Source organism: Chelonoidis abingdonii, chromosome 18 (genome assembly GCF_003597395.2).
Source record: "Chelonoidis abingdonii isolate Lonesome George chromosome 18, CheloAbing_2.0, whole genome shotgun sequence".
In the NCBI taxonomy this organism is placed as follows: Eukaryota; Metazoa; Chordata; order Testudines; family Testudinidae; genus Chelonoidis; species Chelonoidis abingdonii.
Window position 1 is genome coordinate 13960245 of NC_133786.1, and position 20129 is coordinate 13980373.

Below are 20129 nucleotides of genomic sequence, written 5' to 3' on the forward strand. Positions count from 1 at the left end.
ACTCTAGTCACTGTGGTCCCAGGCCAGTGTGGAGAAGGGACCCTGGAGGGGAAAGGCTCCACTGTCCACCCTACAACCCAGCAACAAAGCCAACCCCCAGGTGGCCCTGTGCCCGAAGCTGCTTCACCAGGTTAAGGCCCTGCAACCCCGGATCCTTCTCTGCTACCAACGAGCCATGAGGTGGGTCCCTTCCTCATACTTGGATTGCTTCCCCACACCATGCCCACATAGCCTGGCTATGGCCAATCTCCAAGCCCCTCCCCTCGTCCCCAACCAGCCCATGAAGTGCCAAGGAAATGTGCCCCCCCCTACCCCTTCCCATACAGAAGTACCGCAGGGATGGGAGCGGGTAGCACTCCCCAGGCAGATGGCAGGAGAGATGTAGCATGGGTTTGGGAAGGCTCTGGCCACAGAAGAACAGACCAGTTTGGTAACATCTCACGTTTGTGGAAAGAAAAGTGGTTTAGTTTCAATGACACATAAAACTGCACAACAGCATCCAATACTGGGAACAACCCCCAGAGCTGCTCCGCCCTTCAGTCGCTCCCCTCAACATTGGGCCTCACGCTATCCCAGTCCACACAACCCACCCGCCCAGGATGGACTCCCAGGGCCCGATTCCCCGGCGCCGTCATTCACAGCAGCGCATGGTGGGCATGAAATGCTCCCAGATCAGAATGGGAGCGGTCAGCACCCACTGGGCCCTAGAAGAAACAGCTCCACAAGGTCCAGGAGACTCAGGTACTTGATTGATCACTGGCTCTCAGCCCCATCTGGGGCCCTTAAAAGTCTTGCCTCCATTGCTACCAAGCAACCCTGTCCTGTGCTTGACATGACCAATGGCTGCACCATTCTCAGCCCTTGTGGTGTTCAGGCTGCCATCCCCGCTTCCTTGGAACAGAGCCGGGGTCTCACCAGCCTTGGCAATGGCCGCTTGCTGTCTGGGAATGGCAGATGGTTCCCAGGCAGAGGCACGGGGCGGCTCCCAAGGGGCAATGCTCCATGGCTCCTTCCCCAGGTGGCTCCAGCCTCTTGGCGATGCTTTCGCTGCAGTTCTACTTGGCCATGGCTCAGACAGCAGATGAGTGTGCAGGATTCATGGCCTCAGTGCACTCCAGGAAGGGAGACCAGGAGCTGCTGGGGAAATAGCCCAGTGAACCCTAGCACTGGGCGTGTCCCTGAGGTGTGGCTGTGGCTGTGAAGATGGGATACAAGTGAGGGAGCGATGGTGCCATCTAAAGCCAGGACCAGTGCTGTGCAAGCTTCCCCGTCCCACTCCTACCAGCTGCTCTGACCCCACCCAACCTCCTCCTTTTCTACTGCCCAGCATTGCCAGCACACCTCGCTCTAGGCCCAAAACAGTGCCTCCTGCTCTCCTGGCACTGGGGCTTCTCCTGCCCAGACCCCCACACTCTGTAATGCCACAAGTAACTCTCTGCTCCCAGCAGAGACTCTTCAGCTTCCATTTCCCTGGTGTCCCCAGCCACACAAGCAAGCCCTGCTCTCAGAGTGGTGGTGGTGAAAATGGTTAACTGAGTGACTCCCTCAGACCCTGTTAAGCCCTTATGTCCATTGCATTCTCCTATCCTGCTAGTGCAGAGCCATGGGGAGAGGTGAGGGGGGGCGTGTTAGAGGGTTCCCTGCTGCATTTTAACCAGCATCTTCTTGACCTCGTTCTCCACCCACAGGAACTTGGCCTTCTTCCAAGGGTTGCCGGTCTGCCGGCGGCTGCACTCCAGGTCCTGCAGCAGCAGGCTGAGATGCTGCTGGACCCGCTCGCGGTCCCAGTTGGGCAGGTTCTTCTTCACCACGCTCAGGATGAAGGCCCAGTAGTCGGAGACATCGGTACCCACTGTAAGGAACACCAGCACCTGGACGCCGTCGCGGTCCCTGCGCAGTGCGTGCAGTGCTCGCTTGCCCTCGTCACTGATGTCATTGAAATACAGGCTGGGGAAGGGAGAAGCAGGGTTAGGGAGGCACCAGGCATCCCTTGGTGACCAATGAGAAAGGAGCATGGGGGGAAGTGACCAGTGAAATGAAAGGACAGGAGCAGCCCCAAAGGGCAGTAGCCAATGAAAGCAGGCTCAGAGAAGAGCTGCGGCCCATGGGAAATGAGTGGACGAATGGTGGCCAGTGAGGGACAAGGCCTCAAGCAGCCACATGATGCAGTGGCCAATGAGAGACAAGCATGGGAGCATACATAGGACAAGGCAATGTCCAATGAGGGACAAGGACTCATGCAGCCATATGGGGCAGAAGCCACTAAAGCAAAGCACAGGCACAGCGACCAATCAGAGAGAAGCATGAGCGATGGCTCAGGGGAGCAGTGGCCTATGAGAGATGAGTGGAGGCACAGTGACCAATGAGAGACAAGGACTCTTACCGCCATGAGGGGTTGGCCAATGAATGACAAGCTCAGCTGCCGTTGACAAGAGGCAGTAGTCAGAGAGCATGCTAGAGCAGCCACCAGCAAGAAGCCAATATGGGTTGGGGGTAGCCCCTAGAGGGATAGGGGCCAGGTCTCATGGGCTGGGAGCACTGCCAATGAGGGAAACTGGTGCCCATAAAGGGGATGCCAGGCTGGATGCCTGAGCTGTGGCTCCCTGGTCTGGGGTCATGGATCGAGCAGGGAGGACACTGACCAGGCTGTATGGGGAGGGGAAGGGGCTTGGGGACTCACTGCACTTCCTTCAGTGTCGCATGCCTCTTAGCCACCTCCACCAGCCCCAGGGCTGCCTCGTCCGTCACCGAATTGTAGCCCACGTCGAGCTCCTTCAGGTGCTGGTTCTGGGCCAGGTGCTGAGTGATCACTTCCAAACCTTGGTTCCCCAAGGAGGTGTGCAGCAGGGACAGGTGTGTCAGGGAGCGGTTACCTGCAATGGCCTCAGCCAAGTACTTGGCCCCCTGCTCTGTCACAGGGTTGTCTGAGAGCCTGAAAACAACACAGGAAAGTCACAGAGGGAGAGGAGGCAACCAGAGGTGTTTACTGCTCATGGCTTAGTGCTGCAGGACATGGGTAACCGATGACTCTAGGGAGAGAATAGCTTGTCCCCTTTAGAACTGGTTGAAAAAAAGAGAGAGTGTTCCCCACACACACAGATAATTTCAGCATTTTTTAAAAAAGTTTTGTATAAATTTTCATTGGAAATTTTTTGATTTTGGACAGAAATTTGATTACCAAAATATTTCAATTTGGAAATGCTGCTGCAGTGCTTCATGGGAGTTGTAGTTCAGGTGCCTCGTGCTTCCATTTTGCACTATAAGCTGGGCTCCCTGGTTGGAGTACATCTCCCATGATGCAGTACGGTTCCCCTTTATGGAGGGGGAGGCAGTACTTCATGGGAGTCCCTGGCCACGGTGCATCATGGTAGATGTAGTCAAGCTGAGGAGCCTGGTGCATAAACAAGAATGAAGACATGAGGCAACTGAACTACAACTGCCATGAGGCACCACGGCAGCATGTCGAAATTGGAAATATTTTGGGGTTTGGAGATATGATTGTTCGGTTCAAAAGCAAATCACTATCATTTTCTATGGAAAGTAAACACTTTTCACAAAATACTTCATCTAGCTGAAAACCCAGTTTGCTGCTGAAAAACAGATTTGACAGAAAATTTTCAGCTAGTCCTAGTTTTCCCTTTATCGCAGCCTTGGCAGGGGCACATCACAGGTTCCTTTCTGTGCTCCTGCTTAACAGGAAATCTCCCCCCACTCTTCCCTCAAACGTCTTCCTCACCTCTGGATACATTTCCCTTATAATCCCCTCACCCATCACATAAAACTGACACCACCCTCCTGCAGCAATATGGGAAAGATATTTGAGTCAGGCACCGTTCTGCAGTCCCACACAGCTTTGGCCTGGCAGTCAGCTCCCCCTAGCCCTGCCATGGTGCTGCAAGGAGCTTCAGATCTGCCTGAACCAGTGCTAGAGAGACCCACAGGCTGAGCAGGGGTGCAGAGCCGGGAGGAGAAAGGATGCAGCAGAAAATGTGAAAGGGAAAACAGAAAGATGATGGAGCACACCAGATATTGGCTCCATGGCCAGGTGCCCGGAAAACCATCTTGATCCAGTCCCTATTGGCAGAGCTAGGTCCAGGCTCGTTCAGGCACCTCTGACAGCCCTTTAAAGGATCCTGCCCAATATACGGACCATGGGGGCCAGTGGCTTCAGCTGGCCCTGAGCTGAGCGTAGAGCCTGCTTAGTAAGGGCCGAAGTAACAACCAGCAGACTCTGCCCCTAGCCTTTCCTCTCAGCCATATGTTTACCCTCTAATACTTCCCCTCCCCAGGATCCCCCAGGCTCAGGCCAGTAACAGCGGGGCCCAACATGGGGCTTGAACCCCTGACCAGGAGATCCAGAAAGTCAGGGCCACAGGTCAGACGAACACACTAAGGAAGCGGGTAGGTCTACACCGGCTGGGGTAGGTCTCAGAGAGAGTCCTGCTCTGGGTTTCTTGAGCACACTCACCGCAGGGTGCTCACCACACACTTGTCATGCAGCAGCAGGTCCCGGATCTCCCTGCAGGCTTCAGGGCCCAAGCTGTTGAGCTGCAAACTGAGACAGGGCGAGAGCAAGAGGTCAGTAGCAGCAGTCAACCCTTCATGTTATGAGGCCCAACACCTAGCTCCTCCGCAGCACTCTGGCCCTAGAGGGCAGAGTAGAGGTTACTGCCTACGTGGAGGGCATGTATTGCACTGACTCACACCCACTAACACTCCCTCCACCTCTCCTAGCCTGCCAGACTCCCCAGAACTAGGAAGTGAGAACCACAAGGGATGAGGTCTCTCCTGAGGCAACCCAAGGGGAGAGGCGGCCTGCATCTTGTGGCCAAAAGCACAGACCTGGACTCTTGGGGTTGTTCCCTGCTCTACTACTAAGCAGCCTTGAGTGAGTCATTTCCCCATCAGTATTAACAACACTGACCTTCCCACCCCAATTAGTGTCTGTGTAAATGCTCAGTATTACTCCTGGCAGGCCCACCGAGCTATGGATCAGCCATAAGGCAGCCATCACCTCTGCTTGGAAGATAATACTCCCCATTTTCATGCACAGATCAGAAATGGGGCAGTACCAGCCAGAATACTAAACAACTTGAGCTCTCGGACAGAATCCCAGAGATATGTACATGGGAGAACAGTCTCCAGCAGGATGGGAAATTCAGATGTTAGAGAAGAGAGAGAGAGAGAAGGCTCCACCATGGATTCCCTCCCGGATTGTCTTTGTATTGATTCTTCTCTGGCCAAAGGGATGGGGCATTTTTTCAGTCCCACTGTATTTTCTTTCCTCTCTTTCTTTCCTGATTCCAGCTTACCACCTTCTGGTAGAAGGTGAGATTGCAATACCAGGCATAATTAAAAACGAGACTAGGATAAAACAGAAGCAAAGTGACATGCAGAGTATCTTGCAACTGGCCAGGACCTGGACTAGATAGGTCTTTTCCAGCTCTAGATTCCACCTTTTTTGCAGCGAGACAGGATTCACAGAGGGGGAAACAATTAGAGGGATGTACCAAAGACCCTGCACGGAGTAGAGATGGAATATCTCATACAGGGAATGGATCACTTGATGATTACCTGTGCTGTTCATTCCCTCTGTGGTGCACCTGGCATTAGTCATGGTCAGAAGACAGGATACTGGGCTAGATGGACCTTTGGTCTGACTAGTCTGGCCATTCTTATGTTATTGCTCTGGTACCAAGTGAGATAGTGGGACCAAGATACTCTGATGATCTTAGCCATTTGCCCATCAGATTTTACTTTACATCAGGGTTTTCTCCCTCTCTCCCTGCTCTGCTTGTTTAATAAAAAGTTAGCAGAGCTGGGAATATAATCTATAAATGACTTGAATGGATTTGTGGTGCCTTTAGATAGAATGACACAAAAGCAAGGGACTTGGAAAGCAACAGGGGTTTGGGAACTGACAGCTGAAATATGGAGATGAAAACCACTAGAAGAGCCTTGATGCCAAGCGGGGGTCATAGAACAGCCGAACGGCAGCCCATAGAGTCCTATAAAGGACCCATTGTCTATAAAGAGTTCTTATCCATTGCAACTACTAGTCCCAGCATGCAATAATCTAGCATGGCTGCTTAGATCAAGGAGCATCGTACACTGACTTATAGTCTCCATGCTCTGTATCTTTGTATTTAAAACAAACAAAGGCAGCAACTCTTTACACCAGAGTTTCTCAAACTTGATTGCATCGCGACCCCTTTCTAACAACAAAAATTACTACATGACCCCGGGAAGGGGGACTGAAACCCGAGCCCCTCTGCTCCGGGCAGGGCAGCCCAAAGCCACAGCCCGAGCCCTGCCCCCCTGCAGGAGTGTGAAACTGAAGCTTGGGAGCTTCATCCCTGGACCATGGGGCTCAGACTTTTGACTTCGTCCCCCAGCCCCAGCAAGTCTAACACCAGCCCAGGTGACCCCATTAAAACAGGGTCGCAACCCACTTTGGGTTCCTGACCCACCGTTTGAGAACCACTGATTTACACCATTGTATGCAGCACTCAGGCTCCAGGCAAACTGCCGATGGGAGTACAATCAAGGCATCCCCGGATATAAATGGACAACCTAGACCCCAGGCCGAAACAGAGAAGGAGGCACTCACTGGAGCTTCCGGCATCGCAGCAGGACAGGGAAAAGAGTCTGCAGGCTGCTGACATCAAGATGGCACGAGCTCAGGTTAAGCTCCTCCACCTCATGGCTGGTGGTGCCCATGACAGATGCCAGGATGGAGCACTTGAGTGGGGTCATCTTGACGGAGGAGAGGTTGATCGCTCTGAGGGAGCGGATGGCCTCAGCAGTGAAGCGCTCATTCTGGAATTCATGCAGGAAGACGAGGTAGTCCATCAGCTCAGATGGGGGCAGCCACTTGCGGCTGTTCCTGATCATGGTCTTCTTCATAGCGTTGGCAATCTCAAAGGCTGCCAGGTTCTTGATGGAGCAGCCAAGCTGCTCCAGGAGGGCCCGGTTGCGGCGCGACAGGAGCCCACCCATGAAGATAGGGAAGAGCTCAAAGACTTCGTCATCCGGGGCCTCATCAGGGTAGTGCAGGGGGCCCTCCACTCCCAAAATGCTGGAGTTTATCTGGTCTAGCACATCGTCGTTGAAGTAGTCCTCCTCCTTGAACATCTCCACCGCCATGGTGCGAGCGATGGTGTCACGGTCCTTGCCACTGAGCCGGCTGAAAAAGCGGGGGAACATCTTGAGTAGGCCAAAGAGCAGCGGCAGGATGCGCAGGGGCAGGACCTTGGAGACGATGCTCAGCACCAGAGTCACATCCTCGCTTACCTTGCTGATGACCTCGGACACCTCCTTCCCCACCCGCTGCGTCAGGGTCTTCTTCTCACCCAGCACCACATAGAGGGCTGCCAGGTACTCCTGCATGGCAGGGATGGTGAAGACGAAGGTGTGCTCCTTGCCCGTCTGGACGCAGGGTGTGAGGAAGAAGCCGAAGACGTCAGTGCGGAAGACGTTGAGGAGGTTAAGCTCACCCTCCGTCTTCATCTCCACCTCGAAGCACTTCTCCAGGTCTTCATCCGAGAAGCAGGTCTGGCGGGACATCACCCCCTCATGGGCCAGCTTGCCCACGGTCTTGGCCACGTATTTCATCATGGAGACGTTGGTGGGGTCAGTGCTGTCCAGGATCTCCCCACTGAAGTTGAGCCGCAGGAAGCTGGTGTAGATGCCCGTCAGGGTCTGGCTGGGAGGCACCGACTTGGTGAAGTAGAGGAAGTGCAGGGTGGTGCAGACCAGCCAGCAGTAAGAGGGCAGGAAGCAAGCAGCCGCGATTTGGTTGTGGCGCTCCAGATTCCTCGAAAGCATCTCCACCAGGTTGTCCCGCTCCTCTGAGTTGCTGCTGCTCCCGCTGCCATCGCAGCCAGGCTGGCTCAGGCGCATCTGGAAATACTGCTTCTGGAGGTTGGTGTTGGAGAAGCCGCAGATCTCAGCGTAGCGGCCCACGTACTTGCTGGGGATCCGGCGCACGGCGGATGGGCGTGTGGTGACGATGATGCTGGCCTGCAACCAGATGAACAGAGCTGAAATTTAATGTAGTCCCTCTCTTTCTCTGTCAAACCATTACTGGCCTGATCCAGAGCCCACTGACCTCAATGGAAAACCTCTCACCGGTGTCAGACTGCATTGGGTTAGGCCCTATATGACGAAATCACTTGAGGAGCAAGGGCAAGGACTGGATGGGATTAAGGTGATGATGACCTCAAGGCTGCTGGTTCACATCCAGCCCAGGACAGCAGTGATTTAACATCATCGCTACCTGAGGGTGGGTGTGAAGGGAACTTGGGGGATCGCAGTCTGGCTGATGGACTTCCACATGTCGCAGCCCATACTGATGGCACAACAGGTAAGAAGCACTGGCACTAGCATGGGGCACGTCATGCTACCTGAGCAACCCCCTCCATTCTATCGCCTCGCCACTCCGCCGACATCCATTCCCCCAAGCCTTCTAGAGTTGCCACCTTCCATTTAGGCTGTCTGTTCTTCGGGTCAGGAACCATCCTCGGGTCGCATTTGCTATGTGCCATAGGGAGATGTTACACTGATAATTGTAGGCTGTGAAAAAAACCACCCTCCCAGCTGGCACTGATCAGCCTCTTTGTTCCTAGCCTGTGCAGAGAGGCCAAAGACTGAATGAGCCATGGAGACTGGACACCCTTCTCCCTCCTGTGGGGTGGGGGTGTCCTTTCAGCACAGGGGTGTGAGGAAGCTCCTTGCTGTACCTTTAACCAGCCAGTCAGGGCCGGTAGAGGCCACACCAAGGAGTGGGTTTGGGGCAATGCTCCAGGGATCCCCATTTCTACCCGCAGCCCCCCCACAGGCTCACAGCACCAGGTGGGGAGGGATACCAACCTCCGGCAGCAGGTACTTCCTCAGCAGGTTGACCACAATGGCAGAGGGAGGCACAGCCTCATTGGGATCGCAGCACAGCTCGGTGCCAGACAGCTGGAAGTCCAAGTTGAGCCACTCCATGCCGTTGAGGATGATGAGCACCTTGAGGTTGGCGGAGCCTAGCAGTGGCACCACGTCCTTGAGGTGCAGGTACTTTTTGGTGATGAGGCGTCGTAGCGAGATAGGTACGTTGCTCTGGGACAAGTCCTCACAGGAGAAGGGGATGACCAACTCGAAGCGGGGCAGGCGCCCGTGGCACCAGTCCACCACCATCTTTTTGATGAGGGTGCTCTTCCCCGTGCCCACTGTGCCATACAGCACCACGTTCTTCACCTGCTGCCCGCAGGCATCCGCATCAAACAGGTTCTGGAGGCTGATGGTCCGGCTGCAAGGGGACTGGAGCTGGTTCAGGATGGTCAGGTCAGGCGAGGGCTTCAAGATCTCCTCCAGGGAGCTCTCCCTGATGACTGGGTCCACGTGGATGGTATCCAGTGAAAAGGACGGGCCAAACTGCCTCTCCTCATTGGGCTGGTGGCTGAACCAGTCAGACAGGCTCTTCCGGTGCTTCTGGATGGCATCTGAGGAGTAGTGGGGAGTACAGAGATGCTCACAAATGGGAGGGGAAAAGGTTGTCTCAAGTTTTCAAATTGCAGAAGCCCCTCCAGTACTCGAGTCCCTCAGGGCAGTCCCAGGCACCAGCTACTCCAAGCACTAACAAAGCCCAGGAACCACCAGAACCAGCTAGCTCCCTCCTTCATTCCTGTATTGGAGCAGTGCTCATGGACCAGCAGGGTGTCATAGCACTGTGCTCTCCCACCCAGGGGCTCCAGGGCTGGTGCTGTCCACTCTCCATCCCCCACAGCCCAACCTGACCTGCCAAGAAGGTGCCTTTAATATTGCTTTGTACAGAGGTAGCATTTCCCTATCCAAAAACAACGCCCCCCCCCCCGCCCCGCAGCACACTACGAAGCATTAGAGGGGCAGGTTGATCCTCCCTGTTTCACATAGAGTGAGGAGCCCACTAGCCCCAGGGCCCTGCAGCGAGTCAGCGACAGAACAGGGAATAGAACCCAGGAGTCCTGACTCTGTCTCCTTTTCTGACCACTGCACCTCACCCGGGTCAGTGACTGCATCCCAGCCTGCTCACCTGACTCCCAGTCCCGAGCACACCCCACCACCTCAGCAGTGCCCCTCTGGGACAGGCTCCAGCAGCACGGGGCCTTACCGGAAGAGGCCACGTTCCTCAGGGTCATCTGGCCAGGCCGGGTGGAGCTCGGCTGAGACGCACTCTCCTGAAATCCTCCTTGGTAGCGAGCAAAGCTCCTGCAAAGCAGGGGCAAGGAACTGTTGAGAGAGCAAATACCAGAGTGGGACAGCAGCGTCTATCCCAGTGGCCCAGAGCTGGGGCAGGCTGCAGCTTCAGTGAACCTGGACTTCCCAGCTAAAGACATGGTTAGCTCACCCGCCAACCTCTCAGCCACGGTCACATGGAAACTGCCTCCCTGCCATTGACAAAACGCTTCCGAAATGACGGAGATGAGCAGCGTGTGTGCAAACACAGCGGTGCAAACAGAACTGGGGAAAGCACAACTGCAGTGGGACCCATGGCAGCTCCAGGGGCATTGTGGGAAATGGGGAACCTGAGGAAACAAACCAAGACCTGCTCCTTCCAACTCAAGCCCTAAGAACCCTCCCCCCCCCACTTCCTTGTTTGAATTCTGAGCTGCAAAACATGCCCACTTTATCCTGAGACCAGGACTGGCTCCAGCAGAAGCCAGACAAGCATCCCCCAACGCATCTGCCTCAGGCCTGCCATCGAGGGACCCATGCAGGAGTTCAGTCTGCACTCACCTTTGACCTCTCCTCTGAGCAAGAGAACAAGGGGTGGGGGTGTTTGTTATGTGGAAACTTGTCCAGTGGGAACTGGGCTGCTGAGGCCAAACTCACTTCAGAAGGGCCACCAAATAGCAACAAGCCACCTTATATAAGAACGGCCAGACTGGGTCAGCTCAATGGCCCATCTAGCCCAGTATCCTGTCTCCAACAGTGGCTGGGGCCAGATGCTTTAGAGGGGATGAGCAATTATCGAGTGAGCCATCCCCTGTCATCCACTTCCAACTTCTGGCAGTCAGAGGTTTAGGGACACCCAGAGCATGGGGTTGCATCCCTGACTATCTTGGGTACTAGCCATTGATGGACCTATCCTCCATGAACTTATCTAGTTCTTTTTTGAATCCAATTATACTATTGGCCTGCACAACCTTCCCTGGCAACGAGTTCCACAGGCTGACTGTGCGCTGAGGGAAGTAGTCCTTCCTTGTTCTTTTAAATGCTGCCTATGAATTGCATTGAGTGACCCCCTGCTAGTGTTATGTGGAGCAGTAAACAACAACACTTCCTTATGCACTTTCTCCACCCTAGTCATGATTTCATAGATCTCGATCATCTCCCACCTCAGCTGTCTCTGTTCTATGCTGAACAGCTCCCTGCACATAACCTTCAGTCACCAGCTGGGGTGGGTTTGAATGGGTGGCTAGAGGCGACAGGCCCCATAGCCTGTTCCCAGCCTCCCAAGTGAGCCAGTCCCTCTGAGAGATCAGTAAGAGCCCAGCTGAGAGGGCCTCAGCAGCCTCCCTCTTCGTCCCCCCACCAAAGCCATATGTCCTGGGATAAGAGCACAATTAACTTTAACACCCACGCCAACAAATTAGACCAATCGCTTTAGGTGAGGGGAGCTGCCTTAGCCACCCACCCCTTGCACTTAGGTCCCCTTTCCTTCGTGCCTCTGTTAGCTGCCACAGGGGCTCCAGGCCCTACCTGACAAGGGACGTTTTGGAGCACAGCCTGCCAGCTGGGTGAAGCATCCTCCCAAGGATGAAGATGCTCCTGGCACCTGGAAGGAAGGAACAAAGAAGGTCTGAGAGAGCAGGATTGAGAGATGCAGGATGATGCCCATTGCCTGCCATCCCCCTCCCCAGGGAACCAACTGCCCCTCAGTGCCCTTTCTTCTTTGCACTCCAAGAAGGTGAAGGAAGGAGCCTTGCGCCAGCAGCAACTGAGGCCCAGACAGCCAGGCACCTTCCCCAGCATTCTGATGGGGTTCTGGATCCACGTGGCCTGGAGCGGAGCATGCTCCATGTAGTGTGCATCTGTGCATGGCCGGGGAACAGGTTGCTAAGGCAGCGATGCTGGATTTGAGCCCCAGGGAGACACTTGGCTCAGAGTCCTGGGCTCATGTTCAGAGCACAGACTTGGAAGACAGGAGCTCCACCATTCAAATCCTGGCTCTGCCACTGCCTTACCCCGTGGCCTTGGCATTTCCCCTGTCTGTGCCTCCCTGTGAGGGACAATGCCCCCCCTCCCAGGGGGCTGTGGGGATCGATTAGCTAATATCACAGAAATCATAGAAGTGTCAGGCTGGAAGGGACCTTGAGAGGTCAGCTAGTTCAACCACCTGCACTAAGGCAGGACCAAGTAAACCTAGATCATCCCTGACAGGTGTTTGTCTGACCTGCAATTAAAACCCGCCAATGACGGGGAGTCCTCAGCCTCCCTAGATAACTTGTGCCAGTGCTCAACTATCCCTAGAGAGACAGAAAGTTTTCCCTAATGTCCAACCTAACTCTCCCTTGTTGCAAACTCAGCCGATCCCTTGTTGTCCTGCCAAGGAGAACAACTGATCACCCTTCTCTTCATAAAAACCTTTTACATATTGGCAGACTTATCAGGTGCCCCCTCAGCCTTCTCTTGACTAAACATGCCCAAGTCTTTCAGCCTATCCTCAGAGGTCAGGTTTTCCAAACTTTGATCATTTTTGTTGCTCTTCTCTGGCCTCTCTCTGATTTCTCCACATCTTTCCTAAAGCCTGGCCCCCACAACTGGCCGCGGGTACTCCAGCTGGGGTCTCACCAGATCTCTGTGTCTTACATACAACGCTCCTGTTAATACAGGACGTGATGCTTTGCAGATGGGAAGCACCCTGGGCCTGCTTTGGTGCAGATCCTACTGACTCCAGCCATAGCTGGAGGTGCTCAGCACTTGTAAAAAGCAGGTTCTTTGTGAGTGCTAAGTTATGAGCAAGCGTCGAGGGCGCCCATCACATAAACCGGGAAATTCGTCCCAAGCAGCGGTACAGCGTGTCCTGCCAGGAAATTTCCCCACTGAGATCTCTGCCTCCAGGTCCAGGGTCAGAGCTAAGGCACATGGGACTATCTCCCCACAGTCACCCACGCAGGACTGGATTTTCCACTTATCGCCCCAATGTTTAGCTCCTCTCTAGCACTGTACATCCGCAGCTCTCAAAGCACTTCACTAAGGAGGTCAGTATCATTAACCCCATTTTACAGATGGGGAAACCTAGGTACAAAGTAGTAGAGTGACTTGCCAAAGGTCACCCAGGGAGTCAGTGGCACAGCTGGGAATAGAACCCAGGAGGTCTGTCTCTCAGACCCCTGCCCTGCACTGCCTCTGTGTAAACCAGAAGGAAACACTTCACATGAACATCACCTCCCCGCCAGTAACCGTGCAATTATACGTGACATAAGTAGGCCAGCAAGTCTCCTCTGATAAAGCAGCACAGACTGGCTGCAGTGTGAGCTGGGCCCAGGCAGAACTGATGCCATCCCAAGCCCCCAGAACCCAGCACCCTCCCTTAGGCTTTTGTCTTAACGCAATTTCATCAGTAGGGAATTCATACACAGGACGTGGCTGTGACTTGGCCGTGGTCACCAGGTGAGTTGGGGCAGCGCCAGGAGTAGAACTGGGCTCCCAGCCCCTTGCTGTAGTCTCTAGACCCTCCCAGAGCCAGGAATAGAACCCAGGCATCCTGAGTCCCCTGCCCCAGAATGTAGAATCCATCAATTGCACCTGCAGCAGTAATAGGGAGCTGCTAATTTCATCCCAGAGAGATTGGGCTCTGAGGAAAGCCAGGTAAAAGGCTTCTCACTTCAGCCAGTTCTAACAGCTGCTTACCTGGTGCAGAGCTGGGTGACAGCAGCATGCGCATAATCTCTCGGTCTCCCAGCTTGGGTCTCTGGATCCTGCTCCAGCTAGTCCCAGCCTGGGGAAGACATCTTGGGCAATGCATGGCAGGGTCCTGCTTCAGATGAAATGCAGACAGCCATCACTTGAGGAAGCAGACCACCCCACTCTGGTGCCCCAGCTGGACAGGATGGGGTTTTCAGTCCCATCACTGAGCTGCGTGCTCTGAGGGCCAGCCTATTGAAGCCTAACCTACTCCAGGACACACCTGAGGGCTGAGGAACCAGCATCAAGTTGCATGAGTGGAATCCTAAAGCTTGCTTCATGCACCCTTCCTCTTTGGGCTCTCACACCAAGAAGCAAGGGTAAACAGTGCCCTCCCCACCAAACAGAGAGATTAGAGATCTTGGAGCAGAGAAGGTGCCCTCAGTACAGCTCTCCCCCACCCCACCCCCCCGCAAACCCATAGTATCAGGCCATCCGCTCTGTCCTCTACCCTGTCTGCAGCACTGGGGAGATCTCTTCCTTACCCGTGCAGCCATCAGCTGGTGTCCTGCAGCTTTACTGCACTTTTAGGGCCTGATTCTTTTCTCACATCCGTTTAAACGGATTCACAGAGGGAACTGGTATGAGTAAAAGGAGACTCAAGGTTACTGTACTGATAGAAGTTTTTTGTCAAAGGCAGAGAAGGGTCTCTGGGTGAGGCAAAATAATAGTTCTAAGCACCTATGGCTCTTAACCAATCACCCAAGCATGGGGCTGCAGCTGTTCTCATTCAGTTCATTTATGCGAAGGAGAAGAAAGAGGCAGAGGAGGAGGTGAAGGAGCAGCGTTGCGTCGCCCCCCCGCATTCAAAATCATGAGTCAGACCCTCCCCACCTGAAGATCATACTACTTATTCAATAATGACATTTGAGTGTGTCTTTGCCTTCTTGGGGAGCCAGGCTTCTCTCCCCTGCCAAGAGGCTTCACGTTTAGTTTGGGGCTGGTGCCCTTTAGAGAGTCTCCCACAATCAGATGACTCCAGGGATGGGGGCTTTAAGAAAGAGACCAAAGGTGAGAGTCTCACTGACATGGGGAGACCTGGCAGCTCTGTAGCCTTAGAGAGAAAGAAAGATCCATCCTCTTCCCCCTTATGCCCGCCCCCATCCAAATACCTGAGTGGTTACAGGCTTTTCCCCTTGGCCTGTCAGTGGCAGTCAGGGGAAGGACAGGCCCGTGAGTGAGTCCTTCTCTACCAGACGGATCCCAGGGTCCCCACTGCCAGGTGCCCTCCCCATCTTGGCATGGGGAGGAGACTGTCTCCTGCTACATTCATGTCTCTCTCCAGTGCAGCCATGGCAGCCAGCAAAGAGCCCTCTATCCTGGGCCTGGCAGCCTGTGCTGGCTGCTCTGCTGGAAGAATAAGACACAAGCTCAGGGCAAACCAGTAGCCTCCTCCCCTTAAAGCAACAGGGGCGACAGACTCAAGCTGAAAGCTGGCCTGCTGCTGTCAGGGCTTGCAGAGAGCAGCGCTCAGAAGCGCCCTGCCAGGGGCTGCCTTGGAGACACTGGGCCAAAAACAGTCGGGAGAAGGGGTGACACTGCCATCTACACTTGTCAGGGCTGAATGGATCCCCACCGAGCAGGCATGGGGCACCTTGCTCTGCACACCTGTTGAATGCAGCAGGAGTTTAGCGTCTTTAGGACAAGGGTAACTGGAGCAGGAGTCACATTTAAAGCAGAACAAGCTTGTTTCCAGCCCAGACAGCTGCTGCCAATTGCTGAATCCACAATCTGTGTGAGTAGCCAGAACAGAAGAACATTTGTGTCCAGGGAACACATGGTTCATCCTCTCTCAACTGACTAGCACCAATCTCTGCTCCAGGCCACATCTGACTGTCTCCAGGGCAGCAGGTTGTGGGCATTGCCTCCTCTGAGGCCTGTCAGTGCTGGGAGAGGGGTGCCAGCCCCTGTCCTTTTCCATCTGCGCTGCAAGATTTAGAGACTCCTGCCCAGTGTGAGAAAAGGAGTCAGTCATTGCATCTGGGTTTGGCGGTGGTGCTGTGGTTGTGGCTGGGTCTGGGGGCATTAGATCACTGGTAGATGTAGGGAGGACACTGAAGGGTTAACAGGGCACATGCTGGCAGGGTGTCCTTCCCTCTCCAACCTGTCATTACCTGGGCTGGAATCCCCACAAAACAAGCTGCTGAGTTGGTGACGCAGCCTCAGAATTGCATCCTATCTGGTTTGTGTTTCTGGCACCCTGATAATTTCCAAACCAAACAACAGGAAAACTCTGGTCCCAGGGAAGCTTATGGAACCTCCCTGGGCTCCGTGCCACGCTCTTGAGCATGGCCAGAGCTGTAACGACTCACCTAGCCCTTCTGGATACTTTTCATATATCCATCCCAGAGCCCTTTGTGAAAGAGAGTCTGTCTCATTGATTATCCCAATTTTATTGCTGGGGAAACTGAAGCACAGAGCAGGCCCATAACAGAGCTGAAATAGAACACAGAAGGTCTGGCTTTAGAGTCCCTTGTGGTAACCACTAGACACTTATTAGCGAAGCTGAGACTAGAACCCAGGAGTCTTGACTCCAAGGCCAGTGCTCCAAGCCCACCCCACTTCACGGACACATTTTCCTGTCCCCTATGCTCCTGTAGCTCAGTGGACCCACTGAATTTAAAGGCAGAGTGCTGTGAAGCCCACAGCCTGGGGTCCCAGCTGTTCTATTTCTATCAACAGCTGAGCAGGGAAGCTGCTCTGGGAGGGGCATGTTTGGGATGAAACCCAAACTGGGTCAACAATGTCCCAGATCCACTGGCTTGGGGACTTTCTCCAGCAGCCTCTGTTCAGGGCAACCCCACGAGGATCAGCACAGAGGTCACTGCTGCCATGAACCCCACAGACCCCATCATCATCGCCTAGGAGAGACGAACCAGCTTCCTGCTCATCCTGTCTTGCACAGTCCAGCCACCAGAGCAGAAACACAGCAGTCACTTCCGCTCAAAACCAGCCCCTTGCTCAGACCCCAGCCCACCACAGAAAGCCGCAGATGCAGGAAATCAGGGCTCTGGCTTCTGAGCCGCTCTGTGCTGGGACTAGCGGGAGCAGGGACCAGGCCAGCTCAGAGAATGGGGACTGAGGAAAAACAAGACACTGGAAGGTCAAAAGTTACCTAGAGTGATTTCTCAGGCGGCTGCTGTGTATTAGTCCCACAGCCTTGGGTCCATTTGGAATCGCTCTTCCCCACCCGTCACTGCATGCAGTTGTATCTCTGCCATCCCTGGCAGCTGTTAAACGTTGCCCTGTGCCCTTTCCTTTCCGTGGTTTTAGTTTGCTCTCTGACAGCTTCTCTCTGGCTGCTTCCTTGCAGCTGTAACTTCCTGCAGCTCTGGCCCATCCCACCGCCCCTACAGCTGGGCAAGCTGCCAAAAACAAGCTGGGATGGTGAAACCACAGAGAAGGAGAGAGAGAGGAGAGCAAGAGACAGCTGCTCCATTAGCACTGCAAAAGTTACTCTTGTGCAAAAAGGCCCAGAGCCTCAAAGTCAATGGAAATCTATGGCTGTTAGGAGCCTAAATCCCTTGGAGGATCTGGGCCAAAGAGGCTGATTCTGATTGCCTGCCGGTTTCAGGCCACTGGATGAGGCTCAGGCGCTTGCTGAAACAACTTTACTAACATGCCTGTGCTGTGCAGGCTGGTGGCATAGCACAAAATCATATGGCGCCATTAAGCATAAATTGGAGAGTCTGCACTGATCAGCAGGGCCAGCTCTCTGCGAGGCCCTCCTGCTATTTCCCCATGGCCACAGCGATCATCGCTATCGCTACAGCACCGTAGGAGGGTGTATTGGGCTTCACAGACCTACATAAGCAAGGTTCCTGCCCTCTGGAGCTGGTGAATTGTTAAGATGCTTAACAAAACGAGCAGTCAACAGTGGTGGATTCGGGGGTGGGGGGGCAGGCTAAGGGGGAGGAAATATGGTTCCTCTGCAATCTTTATTTTGCTGTGTTCAGAAGGTCCTGTTTGAAGCAGGGACCCTCTTTTTGTCGTGTACGCCCAGCACCGCGCAGAGTGAGGCCCTGATCCCTACGATGGGTGCTAGGCGCTAAGATAACATCATTCTTAAACAACGACCATCACAGCTATGGGGAAAAACCTAAAGAGCAGGGAAAAGGCCCTAGCAGGGATTTTACAATTTGCCTGTTACAGACTGTGGTTCTGCTCTTGCAGCTGCAGGGAGCAGCTCCCAGCAAGCAGGAAAATGGGTGGGGTGGCGTCATTCTCCACTTTCTCCCTTGGTATTACAGGCACAACTATCTTTTGGGGTTTGGACCCAGGAACCATCTGTCTCTAGGGAAGGATTCGCCCTGGGAAGTGACTCAGAGCTTTTCTGGCTTTTCCTGTCAGCCCAGGCGCTGAATGAGAAGGGTAAAAATGCAACAGCCATCCCTGCCAGTGCCTCGGGCTTTGCACAGATGGTGGTTACTGCAACAACACTGTGGAGCACTGGACGCGGGAAGCTCCCAGGTGCTCCAGTCCCAACCTCTCCCAGAAGGAAGTGGCCTAGAGAGAGAGCCCTGCTCTCCCAGGCCCAGGTGAAGTGCTATGGGGAAAAGACTGGGGCAGCTCCCAGACATGCCCATCCCAGGAGCAGTGTCAGCCCTGTGTCGTAGGTACTCTCTCATGTGCCTGTTTTCACTGGGCGAGAGCAGAATTCCAGTCCTAAATCACTTACACTGGCAACGAATAACTGGGAGACCTGCTTGTAAACTTGACGAGAGAAGCCCCTGGGTCTTACCAGGGAAAGGAGGGAGCCTCCTGCGTCCTGCCCTGGGAAATGCCTGTAGGAATCATCCTCCCCGCTCCCCACAATGAAGACAAAGCTGGATCATTAAACAGCATCTGACCTGGACCCCCCCAGAGCAGGGTTAACCCCCAGCCGTATGCTGGATCTGTTTCATGTGCATTCAGGTTTCTCCTCCATCAGCCACACTCCTGGGTAGGCACAGTGCCAAGATGATCCCCACGCACTCTCGGCCCCAAACATTCACCACCACACTCGCACCCCTGCACACGCTCACAGCTCTACTCAGAGCATGTCCACCTGCAGCTCCACACACAAAGCAACACACTCCACACTCACACCCCTGACCCTACACACACAACTGCATCCCCCCATATAAACATTCGCCTGCTTGTCTAACAACCTAAACCCACGTGCCCACACCCATCTCACATAAACACACATTCCCAGAACGGCATGTACACACTGGCAAACAAATTCACTGCCTAGACCCCCTACACACCCACACACACGCCCTTCAGGCCCCCAGAGACAGAAGAGGCAATCTGACATGTACAGTATAAATATAGGTTTTATTAAGGGTGTGAAATCCAACGAGTACAGCTGGCATCTCAGGAACACTGAATTAAACTGCAAAATATCTGCCTGGCTGCTGACTCCTGTCATCCTGTGAATCTGGATAGTGGTCGAGATTAAACTAGCAATGTCTCTGCAAAGACACCATCATGAAGTCAGGAGCTACAGCCAGACTATACTTGCATGTGCGTGTGTGCATACAGCAGAATCCTCTTCACTGGAACAGACCCTTGTCAGAAAAGAGACATGCCAGCTTCCCAAGGGGAGCTCTCAGGCTGGGAGAGATTTGCTTCCCTTTCACCTCTTGTTTTGAAAAGATACCCAGAGGGTCGGGTTTGGGGAAATGATAGCATGGTCATTTGGATCCAGGAAGCCACTTTCAGCGAACAAAGAGATCACAGACCATGTCCTGAATGCTAGCTGACAGCATGTCACATCTGCCAGCAGTAGCAAAGGGTTTAAACATGATGCCATTTCAACAGACTCACTGTGACTTTTAGCCATGGTTTGAAATGCGTTGGTCCTGGGACACTGTCCCAGTTAAACAGGCACACCTCTTATGATTAGGTGGCCCGTGACAGACTCTATTGGCCAGACCTCTCTATGCTACACACGTACACACACACGCACTCCCTGTACAAACCCATCTGGTTATACAACAAGAAGAACACTCGAAAAGAGATTTACGAACACACACACACTAGCCATGTTGAGATATCGATGGGAAACGTGGAGCAGTCGAGAAAGCCATGTGACGCTCTCCAGCCCAGGAGTTCACTTGGTGGCTGGACGACACAAACTTTGTCCACACAGAATGAAACAAAACATGTTTATTGCCTGATTCGAGGGGAAGGTGGAGCCCTGGAAATGC

At 53.9% G+C, this 20129-nt stretch overlaps 1 protein-coding gene across 4 annotated transcripts; it reads right to left on the bottom strand.

Moving 5' to 3' along the window:
• Window positions 1-441: 441 nt before the first annotated feature.
• On the bottom strand, window positions 442-17231 carry NLRX1 (NLR family member X1). Of its 4 annotated transcripts, none has more exons than XM_032780595.2 (9): window positions 17051-17231; window positions 13882-14008; window positions 11728-11803; window positions 10136-10254; window positions 8872-9488; window positions 6611-8022; window positions 4469-4555; window positions 2681-2932; window positions 442-1947 (listed from the first exon to the last, which is right to left on the bottom strand). In XM_032780595.2, the coding sequence occupies exons 2-9, from the start codon at window positions 13994-13996 to the stop codon at window positions 1629-1631; spliced, it is 2997 nt and encodes a 998-aa protein (XP_032636486.1). In that variant the 5' UTR covers window positions 13997-14008; window positions 17051-17231; the 3' UTR covers window positions 442-1628. The 4 variants fall into 4 exon arrangements, with proteins under 4 accessions (XP_032636486.1, XP_074929580.1, XP_074929578.1 ...); XM_075073479.1 differs by lacking the exon at window positions 17051-17231 and adding an exon at window positions 15048-15127 and having other exon boundaries at window positions 10136-10233; XM_075073477.1 differs by lacking the exon at window positions 17051-17231 and adding an exon at window positions 15048-15127.
• Window positions 17232-20129: the final 2898 nt, after the last annotated feature.

What these genes read in the sequence shown, in the direction of transcription:
- NLRX1 (XM_032780595.2), bottom strand. Translation starts at nt 13,996, where the DNA reads ATGCATTGCCCAAGATGTCTTCCCCAGGCTGGGACTAGCTGGAGCAGG. An exon ending in CTGCGATGCCGGAAGCTCCA is followed by an intron (nt 4,556 to 6,610) that starts GTGAGTGCCTCC and finishes GCCCTGTCTCAG; the next exon opens with TTTGCAGCTCAACAGCTTGG. An exon ending in GCGACACTGAAGGAAGTGCA is followed by an intron (nt 1,948 to 2,680) that starts GTGAGTCCCCAA and finishes TCCCTTCCCCAG; the next exon opens with CCTGTATTTCAATGACATCA.